The sequence below is a fragment of the Eulemur rufifrons genome, chromosome 14 (assembly GCF_041146395.1).
Source record: "Eulemur rufifrons isolate Redbay chromosome 14, OSU_ERuf_1, whole genome shotgun sequence".
In the NCBI taxonomy this organism is placed as follows: Eukaryota; Metazoa; Chordata; class Mammalia; order Primates; family Lemuridae; genus Eulemur; species Eulemur rufifrons.
Window position 1 is genome coordinate 23,624,410 of NC_090996.1, and position 21,623 is coordinate 23,646,032.

The window sequence follows — 21,623 nt, forward strand, 5'->3', positions numbered from 1 at the left end:
AGCTAGTACAAATGTTTTGGACAATAAGTACTGGGGTAACATACATGAAACCTATCCTTTGTGTAACACAACTTGTTGTTGACAGGAATATATACTTCTGACTAAAATGGTGACCCCCACAGCTACTATACGGACATTGAGAGGCTAATCTGAGTTTTTAAAGTTACAAAACCAGGGAAAAACAGTCTTCTGCAATAATTTCCCCTTGAGTAGAATAGTATCTAATTTGTTTATCAAATTCAGCTGTAAGTATGTAGGGATGAATGAAATTTATGTTTAAAAACTTATAATTGGTCATATCCCTTCAATATTTTGTAAAAATAAATCCAAATGTCCATTAAGTTTACCAAAAGAGTCTCTGTAGACATCTGGGTGCATAAAACAAACTGATGTTTGTGTAAGTTAAGCACAGAGATGAGGCAATTCCTAAACACTAATCTGTCTTCACCCAAGCCTATTATTGAGAGGAAAATGGAGGCATGGGGCAGGAATTAGCCGGACTGACCAAGTTCTCCAGATAATTGCTCAGCCTTTTGATGTCACTTTGTGTAAACAGAGTCCAGGATTAAATAAAAAGTCTTGGGCAGGGAAAATAATGATAACAATCCTCCACTCCCCCTTTTTTATCCTAATGAATGCTGTCTTCTTAAATTGTCGCAACATTTGGCCGCTTTCTTTGGATTTTTCCTGCATATACTCCTAAAAATAGAGCAAAACTAATATTATTTCTCAATGGTGGTTTTTCTATACAATTTAATGAATGCTTACTATTAATATGTACTGAGCACTTAGCTAAGCAATATACATTGTCATATTTACTCCTTACACGAAATAATCCTGAGGTAGAAATTGTTACTACCATTTCAAGGATACTAAAACTGAGGCATAGGAGAGTACCTGCCTTAGGTAACAGAGCTAGAAGTAGAACTCTGAGAACCCAAATCCACCTGATTCGTTATTTTACTTAACCATCTTGCATAATCACCTGCTCTGCATTGATCAGTGGTTTCTGAATTTCCCTAGAAACTCTAGTCAAGCACAAAACATCAAATGAGGAAATACGTTTTAAAAAATAAACATCAGAGATTGCAATTTAGTTTGTAAAAACTATAAATAACTTTAAATGCTTTGCAGCATACTTTAACATTTTAGAATTCTTCAGTCTAAGAGTATGATATTTTATCATAACAAAATGAGTTTTCTATAAATTGCTTAATACCGGGTTTGTCTCCGGGTAGAGCAAATCAAAGCAAAATTTCAAATTTCTATGAAACATAATCAAGGCCATTAAAAATCTAAGCAGGAAAGAGTAATCTTTTCTTTTGAAGAGCAACAATGGATTCCTGTGTTCAGATTCAGAGTTAGCATTTTAACCAGTCAGGATCCTAAATTCTCAATTTATGTAAAAGAATAAAATTCTTTAGAGTCCTTCAACTATCAAAATATGCACTCATGTATAAATAAATCTTCAGAAAAAAAGGAAAGAATTTTTGTACTTGTTTAGGTATGTATTAATTGTACACGTTAATTCAAGGGTTTAGTTCATTTTTATTAATAATTATGTTGCAATGCAGTTAAACCTCAGTAATTCTAAGGACTGGCCCTCACTATATGTTATTAACATCAATGACTGCCTGTTCATCTTTTATACCATTAAGTATTACTGAATAGAAACAGTAGTTGCTATTTTGCTTATAAGTTCACAAGTGACAAATAGTGGAGATGAAATGCATGAGAAAAGAACATGGAGAGTAGCTACTGTGGCAAATTGGTAACATTAGGCAAAACAATACTAATTCTTCAATGATTTTCCAACTAGCTAAGATTTATCAAAATATATAACACTAACATACGAAAAACTGAAAATGTCTTAAAATTCCACAGATTTGGTCTTTGGTCTGAGTTCTTCCAAATGGTATCCTTCAAACTATTAATAGCTGATTCTGGCTATGGAGTAAGCAAAATCTTCAACTATGTAATCCCTTTTAAAACAATTCCATTGACTGTCACAGTGATTTCCAACAGATGACCTTTTAAATTATCCTATATATATATGTGACCTTATGAATCATATTCAGTACTACACACAAAAAGTCAGCAGTCATTTCAAAGTTATGATCAATACCTTGTTCCCTCTTTGAACTTTGGTGAACAAATGGTGGTAACATGAAGAAATTGCTTATGTTGCTTTTCCCTCCTAATTCTAAGGAAATCACTTAGTAATCAAAGCTCTAAAATTTGTCTAATTGTACAATGGAAAGATTACAACTGATTAAAGGTTTAATCTTCATTGCCTGGTGATTAATTTAGGTTTCTTTTAAATGTTAAGAAAGCAGTATAGTTAAAGCACAACATTTTGAAAGTATTTCTCAATGGATCACATAATTTTAAGTGAGCTTAATCAAAGTGTCTTAACAAAGATACCTAAAAAATATTAAAGCATTTGGTTAGGAGCTTTGGATTAGCTCAACATTGAATTTGTCTTCTTGCCACCATAAACAGAATTTTAAAATACAGTTTTTAGTTTAGCTCTTAAATAATCCTCATGAAATGTACATAAAGAGAGATTTAGCTCAAGCTCCTTACTAAGCAAAAGATTAAGAACCCCCCACACCTGGCATATTCCCACATGATCTTGTGGTCAGAGGGAGAAAGTTTTCATCCCCTTATGTGCAGATACAAATATTCCTGGGTGATACACTTCCCCAAAGCTGAAGAGACATGCATAGATTTAGGTGCCAGATGATCGTTATCTTCTACTCATTAACAAAAAAATTTTCTGAATTAAGCATGGATAATTCTACAAATTTTTCAGAATAAAAAATATATAATGTTTTCCACAGAAATATTAAATCAAGATTAGAACCACAGTTTTACTAAGATTTTTTGACTGCCACAAAATATACTAACGAACGCTAATAGGAATGACCCTGAATATGCAAAAATTATGATGGCAAGGAAAGACAATGTATTCCACTTATGTGGCCTGGGTTACGGGGTAGCTTTGCACTTCTTTCTACTGAATGGGCTTCAAGAATCCATTTTCTACACACCTGAAACAGGCGCTCTGTTAGGCACCACTCTGCTCTGTGAAGACTTCTGTCTATTTTGCACAACCCCCTTCACTGATGCCTTAGGGGTTCTAATTGAATATAAAAAAATTAATAAGTCACTTACATTAAGGTCTAAATGTTCAAAATTCAAAGAAAGCAACCACACTGCATCAACTGTTCAAAGCACAAATAAGCTTGAAAAGAATTTATGCATGCGCATAGTAAGGAAAGCTATACTTTTGCTTCAGCAGGAGACTATAACCATGATTCCTAGTTTGTTGGAGAATCACTTCGGTAATGTTGAACTTACAATATGGATATTTAAATTATTTAATGAGTAAAATGGTATGAAATGAAAAGTAAAAGCATGCCAACATAAGATGATAATTAAAATACAATACACAACATTACACCAAGAAGGTTATATTTGAAAGCAAGACTTTAAAAGATCATCCTAATGCTATAACAAATATCACATTGAAAAATAGTTATCTTTTATGTAAAGAACACTGTATTTTTCCCTCTCAAAGCAAACCTTGATTTGAATATTTTTAAATACCCATGTACATGACATTCTTACCCTTGTCTACTAAGTAGCCTATGAACAGGTGCATTCTGTCCTTGGTTTGGCTGAAGAACTCTGTTGACAAATTAAATAAAAAATTAATTCAAAAAACAAATTCTGTTTTCCCATTTTCTTTCAGTGGATGAAAGACGATGACAGTAAGATGGAAGTCATCTATGCAATGATATGGCCCATATATTACCACAAAGCAAAGCAAACTGATTAAAGCATATGAATATGGTACTTATATTGTGCTCACCAGGAGCCCAAACCTTAGGTTTTTATCAAGAAAAGAGATGTCCAACATATGCATTAACCCTTGTGCTTTTAGATAATCTTCTTATATGCTTAACAAAAGATAACTTTTCCTTTCAAATATGTGAGAGAAGAAAATATCACTCTCATTTTACAAGAGTAGGTAATAGGTCAGAAATATTAAGTTAGCTTTCTAAGGTTTTAAATTAAGTATCAAAGAACCCTGGACTGTGGACTGAACTCGAGACATAGCAGGGTCAAATTTCCACCAGAGATAGCGTGTCCCACACAAAGCTCCAGGAACATCTGGTCTGACACGTGACCAGGTAAATGACCAGGTACTAATATGAATCCTGAGCCTGAGGATCCTCCAACTCAGCAAGAAGTGTTTTACTGATGTAAAAATAGAACAAAGTCAACAAAAAGGAAGTTCAGGATTTATAATTTTTTTCTTTTTTTTAAAAAAAAAAGCCTCTTGATGAGACTAAGTGACTTTTCTCACCTTGTTTCAGAAGGATTTTGTTTAACCAGAAATTTCTTATTTGGCATTCCCATTTCAGCAGCTCTAACACAATATAAAAATAGGGACACAAACAATGTATTTAGAGAAGGGGAAAAAACATGCCTACAAGTCTAATACGGAATAACACAAACAAATCGTCATTTAGAAGTTGGTGTACTACTGAAAGACCTGTACTAAGCATGTAAAAACTACTTTCAAGAAAGACTTTTTAAAAGATAGTCATTAAGGTATTCTTCCCATTAAGTTTTTCTTCCCAGGAAATCTTTAGGATATCAGAAAAAGAATATATTTAAAAGATATAAAATTAAACATTGAATATAAGGATTAACTGTTTTTAAAATTGTTTGATTGGCTATCAATTATACAAGTTGAATGTTGACAAATTTAGTAATTGATAAATTTATCTAAAGATGAAATCAGATTTTACCACCTGATTTTAATTTCTTTATATAAAAAGAGATTTCTATCAGCTCAACTGCAGAAAAGCTAATTGTTTTTTGTTTCTAATTTGTTTTTTTTTTTTTTTTTGAGACAGAGTCTCACTCTGTTGCCCAGGCTAGAGTGAGTGCCGTGGCGTCAGCCTAGCTCACAGCAACCTCAAACTCCTGAGCTCAAGCGATCCTCCTGTCTCAGCCTCCCAAGTAGCTGGGACTACAGGCAGGCGCCACCATGCCCGGCTAATTTTTTCTATATATATTTTTAGCTGTCCATATAATTTCTTTCTATTTTTAGTAGAGGTGGGGTCTCGCTCTTGCTCAGGCTGGTCTCGAACTCCTGAGCTCAAACGATCCGCCCACCTCGGCCTCCCAGAGTGCTAGGATTACAGGCGTGAGCCACCGCACCCGGCCTGTTTCTAATTTGAATATACAAATAGACCAACAGATGACAAAAATTAATAGGTTTAATACTGATTAATACAACATAATACGAAAAAACTTACTTCATGAACTTCTTCCTATCGAGAGACTTCTGTGTTGCAGCTGAAAGAGCCACTCGTGGACTTTTCATTTTATCCTTTAAAATACAAAAGTAATGTAAAACTACTGGCACTAATAATATTATAATATAATACAGGATGATCTCAAATTGCCTGGAGAAGTTTCTCTTTATTAACATTTTTACCTTTAATTTAGTCTTCTAACTGAAGCAGTCTAAGAATTAAATAATTAAAATTACTTTTTCCTCAATGAAATAATATAAATTTTGCTTGTTTTCCTTTTGCCAACCACACTAAGATCATTGATTCAAACCACAAGCCACCAACACTCTGATATATTTCAAATTAATTTGAAGCCTATTTTCTAACTGATTTCAAAAGAGGCAAAATCCACACAATGGTTTCAAGGAAATTCAATCAGGAGCAGCTGATAGTTTTTTGTAAGCCATCCAAGCAAAACATTCACAGCTTCAACTCCAAAATCCAATCACAAAACAATATGTAATTCTTTCATTAAAAAATGACATTTATTACAATTACCCTAAACTCAGAAGAACCCCATTCATTAGAAAATCATATAACATATATGATTCATTAGAAAATCATATACCATTTGCCTGAGCATTTTCTCTTTGCGGACTTCTCGATCATGATGTAGAATAGACATTCTTTCAGCTGCGTCCATTACAAAGAATATGTCATGAATGCCGTACAGGGCAGCTCGCAACTAGGTTCAAAAGAAGAAAATATTGTGTGCATTTAAATAATGAAGGTAGAGTTCAGTAATAGTATGTATACTATGCTCATTTCTTTTATGTATAAAAAAAGGTTACAGTAGTTTTCATTGAAACCTATTTTCATTGATTAAATGAAAAGAGGGAAACATAACATTTCTGTTTCTTATAAGCCTTAAGGATATGTGTGTTTACCTGAGCTAACACTCTTTCCTGAAGTGAAGCATCTTGTGCTGAAACAACACCTCTCTTTAATGGCGCTTCTGACTGAAAACTTCTCATGAATTCCATAGTATCCTGAAAAAAGAAATGCTACTTCAAAAACATTTTTCTAGCAAGATCATGATCACTGGAGTTTCCTTTTTTTTTTTTTTCCCAATCAATCCAAAATTACACTTGTCCCTTGGTATCATAGGGGATTGGTTCCAGGAACCCCACAGATACCAAAATCCAAGGATACTTAAGTCCCCTATATAAAATGGTACAGTATTTGCACATAATCTATGCATATCCTCCTATATACTTTAAATCATCTCTAGATTACTTATAATACCTAATATTATGTAAATGATATGTAAATAGTTGTTATACTGTATTGTTTAGGGAATAATGACAAGAAAAAAAATCTGTACATGTTCAGTACAGATGCAGCCATCATTTTTTTTTAAATATTTTCAATCTGTTCTTGGCTGAATTCACGGATGCAGAATCCAGATGTGGAATCCACAAATACTGTGGGCCAACTGTACTAAGAACATAAATAAAACTATTACTTATTTGAAGTCAAACAGCATTCAGTTTGAAATGAGACAAAAATACACAAACTGGTTGGGTGTAGTGGCTCATGCCTGTAACCCTAGCACTTTGGGAGGCTGAGATGAGAGGATCACTTGAGGCCAGAAGTTTGAGAACAGCCTGAGCAACACAGTGAGACTCGGTCTACGAAAAATAGAAAAATTAGCCAAGCATAGTGGCACATGCCTATAGTCCCAGCTACTAAGGAGGCCAAGGCAGGAGGATCACTTGAGCCCAGGAGTTTGAGGTTGCAGTGAGCTATGATGATGCCATTGCACTCTAGCCCTGGCAACAAAGGGAGACCCTGTCTCAAAAAAAAAAATCACAAACTGCTTTATTTACATATCATTTATAAAATTATCTGAGTAAGATTAATCATTGGATTTCTAAAAATATACAATGACTAAAATATATTTGATCTCCTTAAGTTATGAACTAATCTGTCAGCTCAGCTGTCACAAGACTAATATAAATTATAAGTGAAATACAAAAAATTTACAACAATCTTACTTTTACAGTCTGTCGAAGTTGCTTCAGCTTATCTGTCTGCATAAGCCTACGAGTAAGAAATCCTTTTGCCACTGCAGTTATTTTGTTAAATTTTGCTTGTACTTCTGGACTAAAAACCTAAGAGAAATAAGACAGACACAATGTTTACTGATGCTCATTTGTACAACCTAAGATGCTGTAGCTCTTACAAAAAGGTAGATAAATAAGACAGATGGACATATATCATTAAGTTTGCTCACCTGAGACCATCGCGTTTTGGCCCTTCCAAAAGGCCTTGTTACTGAAAGTTTGGTCAAGCCACTAGTTGATGACCCCCAGAGGTAGAATGGTGCTTCATTCGAAGAACCAAAACTATGTTGTAGGGCAGAATTTGTGAAACCTAGAGAAATACACGTACAGTATTTTACTTGATGTCGTACAATCAGAATATGAAGAACATCTAATTAAACATTGTGACACTCATTAAGAATAACCACTGCCTCTGAAACTGATCCACATGCAGACTTAAATATTTATGGACTTTAAGCTTATGCACCAGATGGATCTTTTCAACACAAACAGCATCTTAGAATAATTGAAGATGTGAAGATAAGCTCTTATAGGGACTGGGGAATTAGAGGTAATTCAAGATCACTTGGCAGACAGCAAACTACGTTTTCACTTAAAATATATCACCTGCTGCATGAATGATCACAAACTGGGCTCTGAGCCGAATTTCCTGATATTTCCTCGCTAAGGCAGTCTTTTCTCATGAACACCTGCTCACTAGGTCTTGGATCTGCTATCATGTTATTTTTCATTGGTTACAAAGCAGCTGGCAAACAGCTGTGGGTTGGACATGGAATTACTTGAAGAAAGGAGCTACAATTTTAAAATGTGCCAAATAAAATATCTCACTGTAGGATAATTTTTTCAAATGGAAAAGGATTTTTAAATATTTACCAGAACTATTTGAATTTGAAGTATGGAGTGGGTCCACTTGAGACAGCATTGTTTCTAGCAAACCAGAGTCACTTATTTTTCTCCATTCTAACTCTACCACATTGTTAATGTCCAATTCAGAGGCTTCTGCTGTAATTGCCTTCTTCTCTTTTAATATTTTCTCCTGTTCTTCTATTTCCTGTAGATTAACAGTTTATTATAACATGGTAGATCTTTTAATTACATCCCAAAATAGTATCATTTTAGGCTTAGCCAAAAGAACATGTAAGTACCAGTAAATTATTATTTAAGTTTTCCTCCCTCAAATAAAATTATGAAAATTTATTTGATTTTAAAATGTGATACAATTATTCACACCTAATGGGTGTGGTGCACACTGTCTGGGGCATGAGCATGCTTGTAGCTCTGACTTGGGTGGTGCAAAGGCAATGTATGTAACCTAAACATTTGTACCCCTGTGATATTCTGAAATTTTTTAAAAAATGTGATACATTAACTATGATAATCTTATAACAAGTGTCCTTATGATATAGCTCATGCAGAATGTGTACTTCAGCATCTATCTATAAAATACCTCTTAAAAATATTACATGTTCTGAATCAAGGATTCGATAAAGTATCTTTTTGATAAATTGTACAATTACTTTTAGGTAAGGATCTAAATATTAAACCTCACATTTTGACAATAAAAATACTACCCACATATCAAAATCAATGACTCCCTTGCATTAAGACATATGGGGAAAAAATTAAAAGTATTCTATACATTACTCAAATTCATACTTATGCTCAGAAAAATTTCACTTACCACCCAATCTCCCCCTATATTTTAATTCCTCACCTTTTGCAATCTTTCCTGTTCCCTTTCCTGCTCAGCTATGAGCAGTGATAACTGCTGGGCGTGCTGTTCTTCTAGTCTCTTCCGCATTTCTTCAAAAGCAAACATCTTGTTTTTTAGTATCTCCTCGCTTTCTGAAAAGAAAAACATCCCCTCAAATTTAGAAGACTCACTACAAGTCTAATATCTGATACCTTATACCATCAATTTAAACTATGCTTCTGACAAGAGAGCGTGATCTGCCATAACACTATCAAGATATAGCCGGGTCTCCACTTTGAACCACATTGTCATTTGCCACTCCTCTTATTTCATGCTATGCAATAAAGGCTTGTGTCTCATCACCTTTACCCACTCATTCAACAGATCCCATCATGATCTGAACTGATGGAGCCAAGACTGTATGTTCAGGCAAGATTCTCCTGACCCTCACTTTAAGATGTGGTCCTCAACTGCATCTTACCACTACTTATTCTTTTGACTCTTGTCCTTCTCTAGAATCTCTGGTATTGTAGCTTATAGTTTTGCTTTGTTGTGATTTTTAAAGTAAATATTCCTTTGATGGTATAAAGATTTCTCAGCTTGAGGTTCTAGAAAAGACTGAACATTAAAATTCCAGATATTTTAGTTACTAACTAAAAAATATAAGAGAAATCATTATGACTGTGCAAGCGTACTGAATAGAAAGTGGTAAGACATATCAAAATGTTGAAATACCACGTATTATGTAGATGTAGCAAGTGTATATTCATGGATCCATTATAACTCAACTAAATTCAAAGAATCATTCTTTCCAAATACACAATCATTTTCACTGAAGATAAGTATATTACGTACTATTGTGCTACTGCTGTAGTCTTCCCATAATTTGTTCCTAAATACATTTTATTCAGTGACAATTTGTACTTGTTTATGTGTAGTTTTCCATAGGCAAGAGAAGCTGGAAAAGCAGGAGTAGAATTATAACCTTCAGCAAGAAAGGAAAAAGCCCCTCACCTCAACCACTCAGTGGACAGCAGAAGCCCATTCAGCTCTATCTTAAAAGCTTTCACTGAGCTGTGGGCAGCTCTCAGCACCCTGCACTGCCTCCCCTGCCCGCTGTGGCAGCTATCCCGCTGCCTCCATGATTGGCCTCGTCTTGCATTATTAAAGCACTTAAGAAGGCACTTCCAGAATTGCCACTCAGTTAGTTTTGTATACTTTTGATATTCACTGAGGCAGCCTCTAGCCTCGCTATGTTGTCTACTTCAGTGGTCCACAACCTTTTTGGCACCAGGGACTGTTTTCATAGAAGACAATTTTTCCACGGACTGGGGGTGGGGTGGGGGTGGGAGTGGGATGGTTTCAGGATGATTCAAGCACATTACATTTACTGTGCACTTTATTTCTATTATTACATTGTTATATATAATGAAATAATTATATAACTCACCATAGGTTGCGGACCCCTGGTCTACTTGGAGGATCCAAGTTGGCTCCCCAAGTACCAGCTGTTGTTTTTATTAGAACTTTCATAAAGTTGCACAGGTTTTAAGTAGTCTGCCCCAACCTTGTATTTCCCATAAGCCCTAAGAACTTAATTTACTTGATTTAAATGTTTTCCATATCAGTAATCAAGAATTACGAATGTGACAGCAAAGGAGTGATGAAGAAAAACATGCTTTAACAAATCGTTGTTAATGTAACACTGGATGCAACAGAAACCTGAAAAAAACTATTTTTATTAATAAAGAACCATTCTTGAAACACTACTCAAGCTTTATTTGTGATACTTTCTCTAATAATTTGATGCTAAAGTGTTTACTGAGGGGCCAACTACATGAAGATCTCCTTAAAGATGAATGGACTGACAAAAATATTAGAAACCATAGTCCAAAAGAAAGACCTCATAGCGATTCACTGGATTAAAACTATATATGATGTTTCATATAAGAACTATTTCCTTCAATCAATAATATTCTCAATAATACCAAGTAGACTATGAAATCTTCATCATTTAAATAAGAAAATCCTTTAAGAAACACTATCAAATGGCAATAAACTATAGCTATAATAACTATATGCTTTCTAACAAGATAAAGTGGCTGTATGGACAGATAAAGCAATTTTTTTTTCAAAATGTCAATGAAAAGTATTAAAATAAAGATGCTATCTGCAGAGCAAGTATCAAACACTTCAAAGTTTCCTTACCTTTGGAACTAGTTTCTGACATTTTATTCTTATTAATGAAGACAGATCCCTTAGGGTAGCTTTTTTCTGGCAAATGTTGCCTTTCCTGTTCAGCTATTCCAGTTGTTACGACATAAGGGCAGTTCCCTTTTTGCAAACTATCAATATCTAATTCAAGTCTCCGTTTAACTTTCTCAAAACTGTTATCCAAAAATTGTTCACTTCCACAGAACACTGTAGGTGTGTCTAGCTGCTGTCTGGTATTCTGGTTTTGCATCAGTAAAGGTGATGGGTTTTTTACATCATAAGATTTATTCAATTCCATTTGTAAATTGCAGTTTTTCTCTAACACACTGGCTGACTTGAGTCCACCCACAGTTCCAAAGTTTTGACTTGCTACACACTGACTGGTGGCATATGGGTCATGCAACTTTGGCATGGCAGTACAAGTACTGTTCATTTTGTGCGCTCCTCTCTCATCAGATGTTAACTGACCTTCTGCAGTGGCAAGTCCATGAATAACTTTATTTTCTAATTGATTTCCTGTTGATTTACCTAAAACCATATCCTCAATGACTTCAGATGTATTTTTGCTGACATAAACCTTGCTTGAACAAACTCCTGCTAAATTAATTGGTAACTTTGGCACAGCTTCGGGTACATTTGTTTTTTCATCAGTATTTTGAACAATTAAGTCCACTGCCTGTTCTTTTCCTTTGGGGCTTAATTCACAGGCATTTATTGGATTATTTATAAGTATATGACATTCTGATGATGGCCTGGAACGCCTTCGATGCATTTTAGGACTTATACTTGGCTCTGGACTAGGTAATTTGGCATATGAACTTGCAAGACTTTTAATAGCATTGTTTTCAGTAACAAAAGTGGGAATAACTTTAAAATCAGAATCTAGAACAGTGGGATGGCCAGTTTGTATAGGTATGTCCACTTTAGAAAAGCTAGCTAAAACTGGCATATTCATGCTGCTTGCTTGAATTGAAGCACCTTGGAGAAGAACATTTGATTTATTAAGGCTTGGTTTGTCGGGAATAACTGAGACACAGTGTTTGCCTATCAACTGGGCCTTCTCCTTTACACAGTCAGTCACTTTTACAGCATCATTTTCTTTGTCTGAATGACTCTCATTAACGCTCCTCTTTGCACTACTTCTCAGACTGCGTCTAGATTGTTCTCTTTCTATATATTCCTTTGACTTTTTCATCAGATTCTGAAGACTCATTACGTAGGGATCTGGGGTGACTTCTGCCAAAAGTGATGGATCCTGTTCTTCATTTGTTGAGAAGACACTGTCAGAAATAAGAGTCTCTTGTGGGGTTGCTGAGATCTTTGGAAAAGCTTCATTTTCTGCACGACTAATTTCTGAACTATCACATTGCTTCGGAGAATTAAATCCTTCCGAATCTCTGGTTAAGTCTATCTCATTAGTTTTACATTGACCTTCATTCTCCAATGGCAAAATTCCAGCTATCTTTTCAAGCTTTACTAAAGTAGAGCATTCAGTAGGGCTTGGAAAGCTATTTGGAAATGTAGCAGGAACATTCAAGTTTCTGACTTCTGAATTAGAGTAAACCGTTTCAGTCTCCCACTGATCAAAATCACTGGTATTAGGTGCTTTTCTAACCTGAAAAAGGAAATTTAAAAATTAATATTTCCTCACTGCACAAAAGCTTTAATTTCCTTGTTTTCTATAATAAAACTAAAATTGAAGATTCAGAGTTCTGACATTTGAAAACATAAAGAAAAACTAAGATGACTGGTTTCTAAGGTAAACTATGTCACATAGGACTCAAATTACTATAAAAAAATCTATTGGTCATTACAGCCTATTTATTAAAAGAAAAAAAAAGAAATCATCTTATCTGTTAAAAATATGGACATAAATGTGTATGTGAACGTATACACACATATTCATATATCCATGTGCAATTTACTCTCAGAATAGAAGCATTTTCCTTAACTTTCTCGGGTCATATGTTATTAATATCACCAGCTGTTCCTCCTAGGATAGCTATCATCTAAGGATAATACTGTATGCAATAAATAGCAAGGAATTAAATGTCTTACACAAATGATCCCTCTCTAACAAAGACTAACATGTCCAGGAACTGATTAAGCAAAAATAATTCAGTAAAAAGACTCCTATCTCCTACATGCTTACTCCAAAGTTTAACTAAAACCCCTCCACAAAATGAGGCAAATTTATAGTAAACAATAGCTCAGCCATGTACCTTAAATTACTTAGAAATAAGAAATAGTTCAACTTAATTCATTAAAACAAAATTCAATTAGATTAACCAACTGTGAGTTAAAATAGCAGCCTGTCAATGCATTTTGGAACAGCATAATAGGCAAAAATTTGATACATTAAGATGAGAACAACTATATACACAAGAGATCCAATAGAAAAATAAAATACATTTAAAAATACATGTTAAAATAGATATACTTTGTATCTACATAATCCAATTTTGCAAAGAATAAAAAGAAAAACTAGGATGGTTCCTAAAGAGTATACAAGAATATATTAAACTGGCAGAAATCGTTAGACTCTAAAATACTGAATATTAAATGATTTTTAGGTTGTTTTGTACGTGCTTGTTTTTTTTCTAGACCATATGGCTCGCCAATTTTACCTTACAAATCCCAAGACATGTAATAGTTTCCAGGTACTATGCAATAAACACAACAGAGCATACTTAGTCACAACCTCAGGACCAAAATAAACCAAAACAGATGCAGATTCACAAATCCATGAACATGTTGATATGTTTAAGCAAATTAGATTATTTCCTTATATAAAATATTTCACATTTGTGATATTCAGCAGCTATGTTTTTTATACACCACTAAACTGAGCTTTTGGTTAGATGAGTTAAATAACAACAAAAAAATCTACATAGAATCATAGGTTTTACAGGTGAAGCAGACCTTAGAAATCTGTTTATATAAAATTTCTCTATCTGAATAATTCATTACAGTTCAACATTATATATGCTCTTTTAAACAGACAACTTTTTAACTCAACAATTATTTTGTTACTAGTATATTTTATCTTCCCTTGAGGGACCAAGAATGATATGCTGTTCGATTGTTGTTTCAATAACAGGAAATATCTAGTAAGTCAAAAACCCACCTCTTATTGTTAAATTAGTCCTACACATTACATTTTTTAAACTTATTGACAGTAATTATAATCTACACATTAAAATCTACCACTCACACTACATACTAACCAGAGAGAAATGAAGGTACCAGTAGTAGAAATACCCTAAGGTTCATTGTACATATGTTTGTTATCTGGTATGAATTAGACAAACCACAAATCCCTAAGATTTTTTTTTTTTTTTTTTTTTTTTTTGAGACAAAGTCTCGCTTTGCTGCCTGGGCTAGAGTAAGTGCCGTGGCATCAGCCTAGCTCACAGCAACCTCAAACTCCTGGGCTTAAGCGATCCTACTGCCTCAGCCTCCCAAGTAGCCGGGACTATAGGCATGCACCACCATGCCCAGCTAATTTTTTCTATATATATTTTTAGTTGGCCAGATAATTTCTTTCTATTTTTAGTAGAGACGGGGTCTCGCTCTTGCTCAGGCTGGTCTCGAACTCCTGACTTTGAGCGATCCACCCGCCTCGGCCTCCCAGAGTGCTAGGATTACAGGCGTGAGCCACCATGCCCGGCATAAATCCCTAAGATTATGAAAAAACAAAAAGATGTAGACAGCAAAAAGTGCTATATATGACAGAAATTATTTTTTCAACATAATTCATTTATTTTTCTTTTTAGTATAAAATGATCCATACATTAAAACAAATTTTCTATACAAATTTAAATTAATCAAAATAAAAATAATTGCAAAAAAGTGGATGTGTTGTTTAAATGGTTTTACCTTGGTTCTAGGATGCATCTAGGCAATTCTATTTATCTAATCCAAATTGCATTTTGTATATCCAAGAGCAGAATTTTAACCAAAAAAAATTGGGGGCAGTTATTTACTTTAGTAAAGAATGAGAATAAGGTCATATAGTCAATAGTCTGATTAGTTTAGGGGTAAACCACAATGACCAATTCTATCATTCTGTCACTAAGAATTCAATGTTTTTAGAGTCAGTCATAAGATGCAGATAATAAGCAATTATATTCAGTGTGTGCCTCCATTGTCTAAGTATCCTCTGATTCAAGTACTGGGCATCACTAACAAACAAGTGAATTCTCTTTGTAGTAACTGAAATGGAATATCACAAATTATGAAGCTTCTCAAATGTAACAGTAAAGTATATTGATAGTTAAGTACAAATATATTTCTGAAAAATTATCATCAATGCTTACCTTATGATTTCTTCATTATAACCTAAAAGAGTTTAAATTACACACCTGAACATTTTCAAGTATCTCTTGGACACGAGTCAGTAAAGATTTCTTCCTATTAACCTGCTTCCTTGCTTCTACATCAAGTGCTTTCTGCTTTTCTTGTTGCATTTCCTTTCTTTTCTCAATGTTAAGCTGGAAAACATCGTAAAAATGTGATTATTTCTCAATGATAAAAATATCATAAAATCAGAAAACATATTTGAAGAGAATGATTAAAAACATGTGCAAGAGGCAAAACTAATCTATAGTGAAAGAAATCTGAACAGTGGTTGGGGGCATTGAGTGGGATGGGACGTGCAAGATCTTTCTGAGGTAATGAAAATATCTGTGTGGGTGTGAGTTATACAGGTGTATGCCATATATCAAAATTTATGGAACTTTAACACTTAAGATCTGTGCATTTTACTGATGTAAATTATTCTCAAATGAAAAAGTCAAAAAAAATTTTGTTCATTTATCAAATGCTCTAAATTAATAGAAATAAAATTAGCCCTTTTATTGGCCATTGCTGAGCTTTTCATTACTTCACTTAAATATTCACTTAAATATGATTTTACTTTCAATATCTTACTTCACTGGGTCAGTTAGATTCTCTAATTTTTTAATCTTCTAATCAGTGCACATTTTATCTCTTTGCTGCCTCAAGAAAATGTCCAAAGGTTTAATGATAAAAGAAACAGATAATGTTTTATTTGCCTATAAAATCAGAACACATTTTTTATTCTACCTCATTGTACCCACCAATAAAAATATAATGTACCTAAAATATTTAAGGCTTCTAAGCATTATAGCTTTTTATAGTGGATTTAAATCTTAATTAAGTCCTGGGAAGTTTAGTCACCAGGATAAGAGTCAAGACTTATTTTATATTTATGCAAATGAAAAAAGTCATATAAAAAATTATTTCAAAGTTGCAATATTCATCTATCAAACACAACCTAAAAGTGTGGATTAAGTCTATAAACTTCAGATTTTGCTCATAAATAAGTGATGGAGTCATAGACTCTATACAACAAGCCTCAGACATTTGGTCCATATTAAATCAAGCAATATGTCATCAAATAGCTGATAAAAATGTTGGTATAAAATGTTTTCCTATTTGCTTGATACCAAAGAATCATTACACAGTTTGCTAATATAAAAGGGGAAATGTATATTTTAAAGAGTTATCTGGCAGTCACCATGGTAAACAAGTGTTCAAACTAAGTATCACTAATAGGGGGACAACTAAACATTATGTAACTTCTGATTTAATATGAAGTACATATTAATTTAATATGGCATCATCTCCAAAGAATTCTTGCCAGAAACTTTTAACCTGTTTCTAATCAAACTTTAGACTTAATTTCCAGATTAAAGAAACCACAAGGACTAGAAGGAGTTAAATATCACCATAAGGAAACAATTAGACAAATCCAAAACGTAAGGTATTCAACAAGAGAATTTGTCTGGTCTCTTTAAAAATCCAATATCATAAAAAAAAAATTTTTTTTTTAAAGAGGTAGAGGCACTGTTCTATATTAAAAGAGATTAAAGAAACATAACAAGGAAATGTTATTTGTGAATTTTGACTGGATCCAGATTAGAAAAAAAATGTTATAGAAGACATTTTGAGCACAAATGTAAAAATATGAATATGAATGGAACATTAGATGCTACCAAAAATTATTATTAATTGTCTTAAGGTATGATAATGGTATTGAGGCTTTACATAGGAGAATGTCTTTATTTTTAGGAGATATATACCAAAATAGGAGAGAAGTGTCAGGTATCTGCACTTTTCAAATGGCTAGGGAATTTTTTAAAATGCATGTATATTCATACACACATATAAATACATAAAATCACAAACAGATAAAGCAAAGATGGCAAAAATGTTAAAAATTGTTAAATCTAAATGGTAAACCTATATGGGTGGTCATTGTACTATCCTTTCAATTTTGCTGTATGTTTACAAATTTCATTACAAAAAGTTGGCAGAAAATATTGCTCTTTTAACTCCTGTTATATAACAAAAATTTTAAACTGATTTTTTCAATATTAATTTTCTGATTTAAAAATAAAGTCATGTACATTTAAAAAATATTAAATCAGTATCAAAGGGTATATGATGAAGAGTCTTCCCTACTATCCTCTATTCCCTTACCATTCCCCAGAGAAGGGATATACCATTCTTTTAGAAACCCAAGTGGTTAACATATATTGAGTTATATGTTACCTCCTATGATCCAGGTAGTATTCTAAGTATTTTATACATATTAATTCATTTAATTCTCAAACCAGACTTACAAGGTAGGCATTATTTTTATCACCATTTCACAAATAAGGAAATGGGCCACAAATTCACCCAGCAGTTAAGGAGCAAAGCAATGATTTGAACTTGGGCCAGAAGGCACCAGAGCCTGGGCTTTCAAGTTATTCTACACTGCCTCTGACAGTAGGCTGCACACAGTGATCTTTCCATGCCTATATATTTAGATCTACCTTACTCGTTGTAATGACATGTGTAAGATTCTATGAAATGGACCAGTAAGGTAAACGAGTCCACTACTAATGGACATTTAGGTTGCTTAGCAATCTTTTGCTATTTTAAACAATGCTATTATAATCTCGTACATATTTCCTTGGGCACAAATATCAGTACAATTGTAGGATGTTCCCAAAAACGAAACTGCTGAGTCCAACGTTATTATGCACTTTAAAATTCTGATAAACACTACGAAACTGCTCACCAAAAAATGGAATCAAATGATTCTCTCAGCAAGAGTACATTAAAAATACATTTTCTCCACAACCTAAGGAACATTAGGTCCTATCAGATCTTTGCCAATCTAGTAGGTAAAAAATAATAATTCATTTGTATTTCTCTAATTATGTTTCTTTTGGGATTTTTTTTTGGTTTGTTTTCTTAGAGATGGGGTCTCATTTTATTGTCCAGGCTGGCGTGCAGTGGCTATTCATGGGCATGATCCCACTACTCTCCTTAGGCAACCTGGTGGTTGGTACCCTGCTTCTAGTTTACCATATTGATGCTGAACTTAGTGCAGACACCCATTCGCACTGTAGTGCACCATAGCTCACTATAGCACACTACAGCTCAGAACTCCTGGGCTCAAGCAATCCTCCCACCTCAGCCTCCCAAGTAACCGGGCCTACAGGCATATGCCACCAAGCCCAGCATGTATTTCTCTAATTACGAGAAAGGATTAGGCAGCTCTTCAAATGTTTATAAGCCTTTCTTTTGTTTTTCCATGAACTGCCTTGTGGTTCACTACAGAAAAAAATTACTTAAAAACAAAGTTTACCAGTGGCGAAAGCACAGCCACTCCATGGAAGCGAATAAGTGAAATACTTTCAGACTGGACAGGTAAAAAGCTCTCTGTGGATACTGATGCTTCTTGTATTCTGGCAAGACTTTTTTCACAGAACTTCTCATACTCCTCCATCTTCTCACAATCACACTACAAGAGAGAAAAATGTTATTTTTAATATTCTGAGAAAAATAGACCTTAATGATTTGGCAAATTTGTAGAGCAGGAGATAGTCCTAGCATTCACAATTCCTACAACTGGCCTTCCCAGAACTGTCTCACTGATCAGGAGCTAACTCTTGAGTATAGTAAATCACCTCAAGACCCCAGCAGTTAAGACCTGCTTCATATATTAATTATTTCCAAACATTTTTGCATATAAATCAATCTTTAAATGCGACTATTTTAGAAGAACACTAAGAACTCAGCAAAACCTTAAGGAAACAAAGTTCTGTACCACTTTACTAACTTCAGATTGTAAAATAGGATATATTTCCTTTAACAGGACTTACCTACACAGTACAAGTACCTATACAGTATACATATCATACAAAGGTGGAAATGCTTTTGTAGCAAAAAAAAAAAAAGGGGGGGGCTACTTAAATAAAACAATATTATCTTTTAAAAATTCTTTTTCTATTATGAAGTTTAAAGGGTATTCCTTGCATATCTTTTTTTCTTTTAATTTAAGAGACAGAGTCTCACTATGTTGCCCAGGCTAGCTTGCAGTGGCTATTCATAGGTGTAATCATGGCACACTGTGGCCTCGAACTCCTGGGCTCAAGTGATCCTCCTGCCTCAGCTTGCATATCTTAAAACTATGTTTTGACTCCATGGGCACCAGCCAACTCAGTCAGAGGTGAAAAGCAGAAAATCTATTGGCTCTGGTATTAATTCTATTTTAGTGTTGAAAATTGGAACCACCACTAAACTAGTTAAATCAATCAGCCCAGTAATATCACTATTTCTGGGAAATTTTAATGGTGGTTATGAAAATATAAGGTAACCAGGAAGGATTAGCCCCATATTCATTCATTCAACAGGCATTAAATATTTATTGATTGATTGTTTGCATGGCATTTTGTGTGGCACTGTTTCCTTTAAATAAGTGAGGGAAAATGAAGATAGACATCAGAATCATAACCAACAAAGGTATGAACTGTGGACACAGAAAACCTAATACAATAATATTCCTTTATGTGTTCATTTTAAAACAGTTTTAACTAATTAACAAAAAAAGAGAAGGCAGGGAAATTCAATTCATGATAGTGGGCAAAGATGAAATAAGACAGAATATGTTACTATACTAGGCCTCAAAGTACTTAAAAATTCAGTACACTAAAGTGTCAGGGACAAATTATAGTGCAATTAGAAATGAAAAACGCACATTCAAAATTATGATTAGATTATGAAAAAAAAAAATATACTGCTACTTTTGGCCAACTGGTAGTTTTATCAATAACAAAACTTCTTCCTACCATTCCATCAATTATAATTATTTCTATATTCAACTTATGCAAAGGGAGCTGAGTTGCAAAGAAATGGTTCTCTACAGCATGAACGAGATTTTGCAAGCTTATATTCATTTAAAAAAGCATAAGTAAAAACAACAAAACACCTTACTGCGTAACAATTTTTTAGTCTTGGTTTCAACCCACATTATATCATAACAACCAAAATATGCAGTAGCTAAGATGTAAAAGAAATTTAAATGAACCTATTTTTGCTAAAATACTTTAAAGTACTTTTTTGAAACAACTCATGCATCCAGCATTGCAGGGAATGTAAGTAGATTATTCATATAAATAAAGTAATATACTTTGAATATGCAAGCAAAACATAAAATTGAATTTTAAAGATCCAGAAAATTTAAGGCAATAGTTTCATTTTTCTTTCAATATCATAGAGATAGGCCTCACTGTTTCAGAAAGTTATTCACATCCCTTAACTAGTACATGTGTGTCCTACATATTGCAGATATACAATAATTTATTATTATTACAGCATAATTTACAGCATATGACAATGTATTAACTATTCAAATACAAGTGCTTATATGGAGATTAGGGAAACTACCAAATGATCCTGGAGCATGACTGGATCCTTCTTATCCTTCAGTCTCAGCTTGGATGTCCCCTCCTAAGAGAGGCCCTCCCTGATTACCCTATCTAAATTAGCTCTGCCTTAGTCACTCTGACATTACCCTGATGTTTCCCAATTTTCAGAGCACTTACCACTATCTGAAATTATCTTGTTTATTTCCTTGATTTTTGTCTGTCTTCCTCCACCAAAATGTAAGCTCCATAAGCACAGGTACCTTTTCAGTCTTGCTCATTGAATCCCCATTACACAGAACAGTGTCAGCACACAGTAGGCTCTTGATGAAAGTATTGAATAAATGAATTAGGGCAATTACTCAAACAATAATGTAAACTGGGAGACAACAGAAGAGGGTGGACTATACACCAAAGAAGCTAGCAAGGAAGAATGGAATTGAGCAGTTTCATGGATGACCCTATTCCCAGAGAAACTGGTACCTCTAAATTGGAAAGGTAACCATTTAAAAAGTGAGCAGTCCATATCCCATGATTAAGCAAGAGGGCA

The 21,623-nt window shown here is 33.9% G+C and overlaps 1 protein-coding gene across 1 annotated transcript; it reads right to left on the reverse strand.

The window, feature by feature from the left end:
* Positions 1-617: 617 nt before the first annotated feature.
* On the reverse strand, positions 618-21,285 carry CCP110 (centriolar coiled-coil protein 110). The gene is made up of 15 exons (XM_069486013.1): positions 21,254-21,285; positions 19,015-19,170; positions 15,713-15,841; positions 11,343-12,963; positions 9,156-9,286; positions 8,315-8,492; positions 7,612-7,751; positions 7,373-7,489; positions 6,263-6,364; positions 5,944-6,060; positions 5,337-5,410; positions 4,376-4,438; positions 3,634-3,693; positions 3,054-3,142; positions 618-699 (listed from the first exon to the last, which is right to left on the reverse strand). Exons 2-15 carry the CDS (start codon positions 19,153-19,155, stop codon positions 647-649), a joined length of 3,015 nt encoding a protein of 1,004 aa, XP_069342114.1. The 5' UTR covers positions 19,156-19,170; positions 21,254-21,285; the 3' UTR covers positions 618-646.
* Between the last annotated feature and the right edge of the window lie 338 nt (positions 21,286-21,623).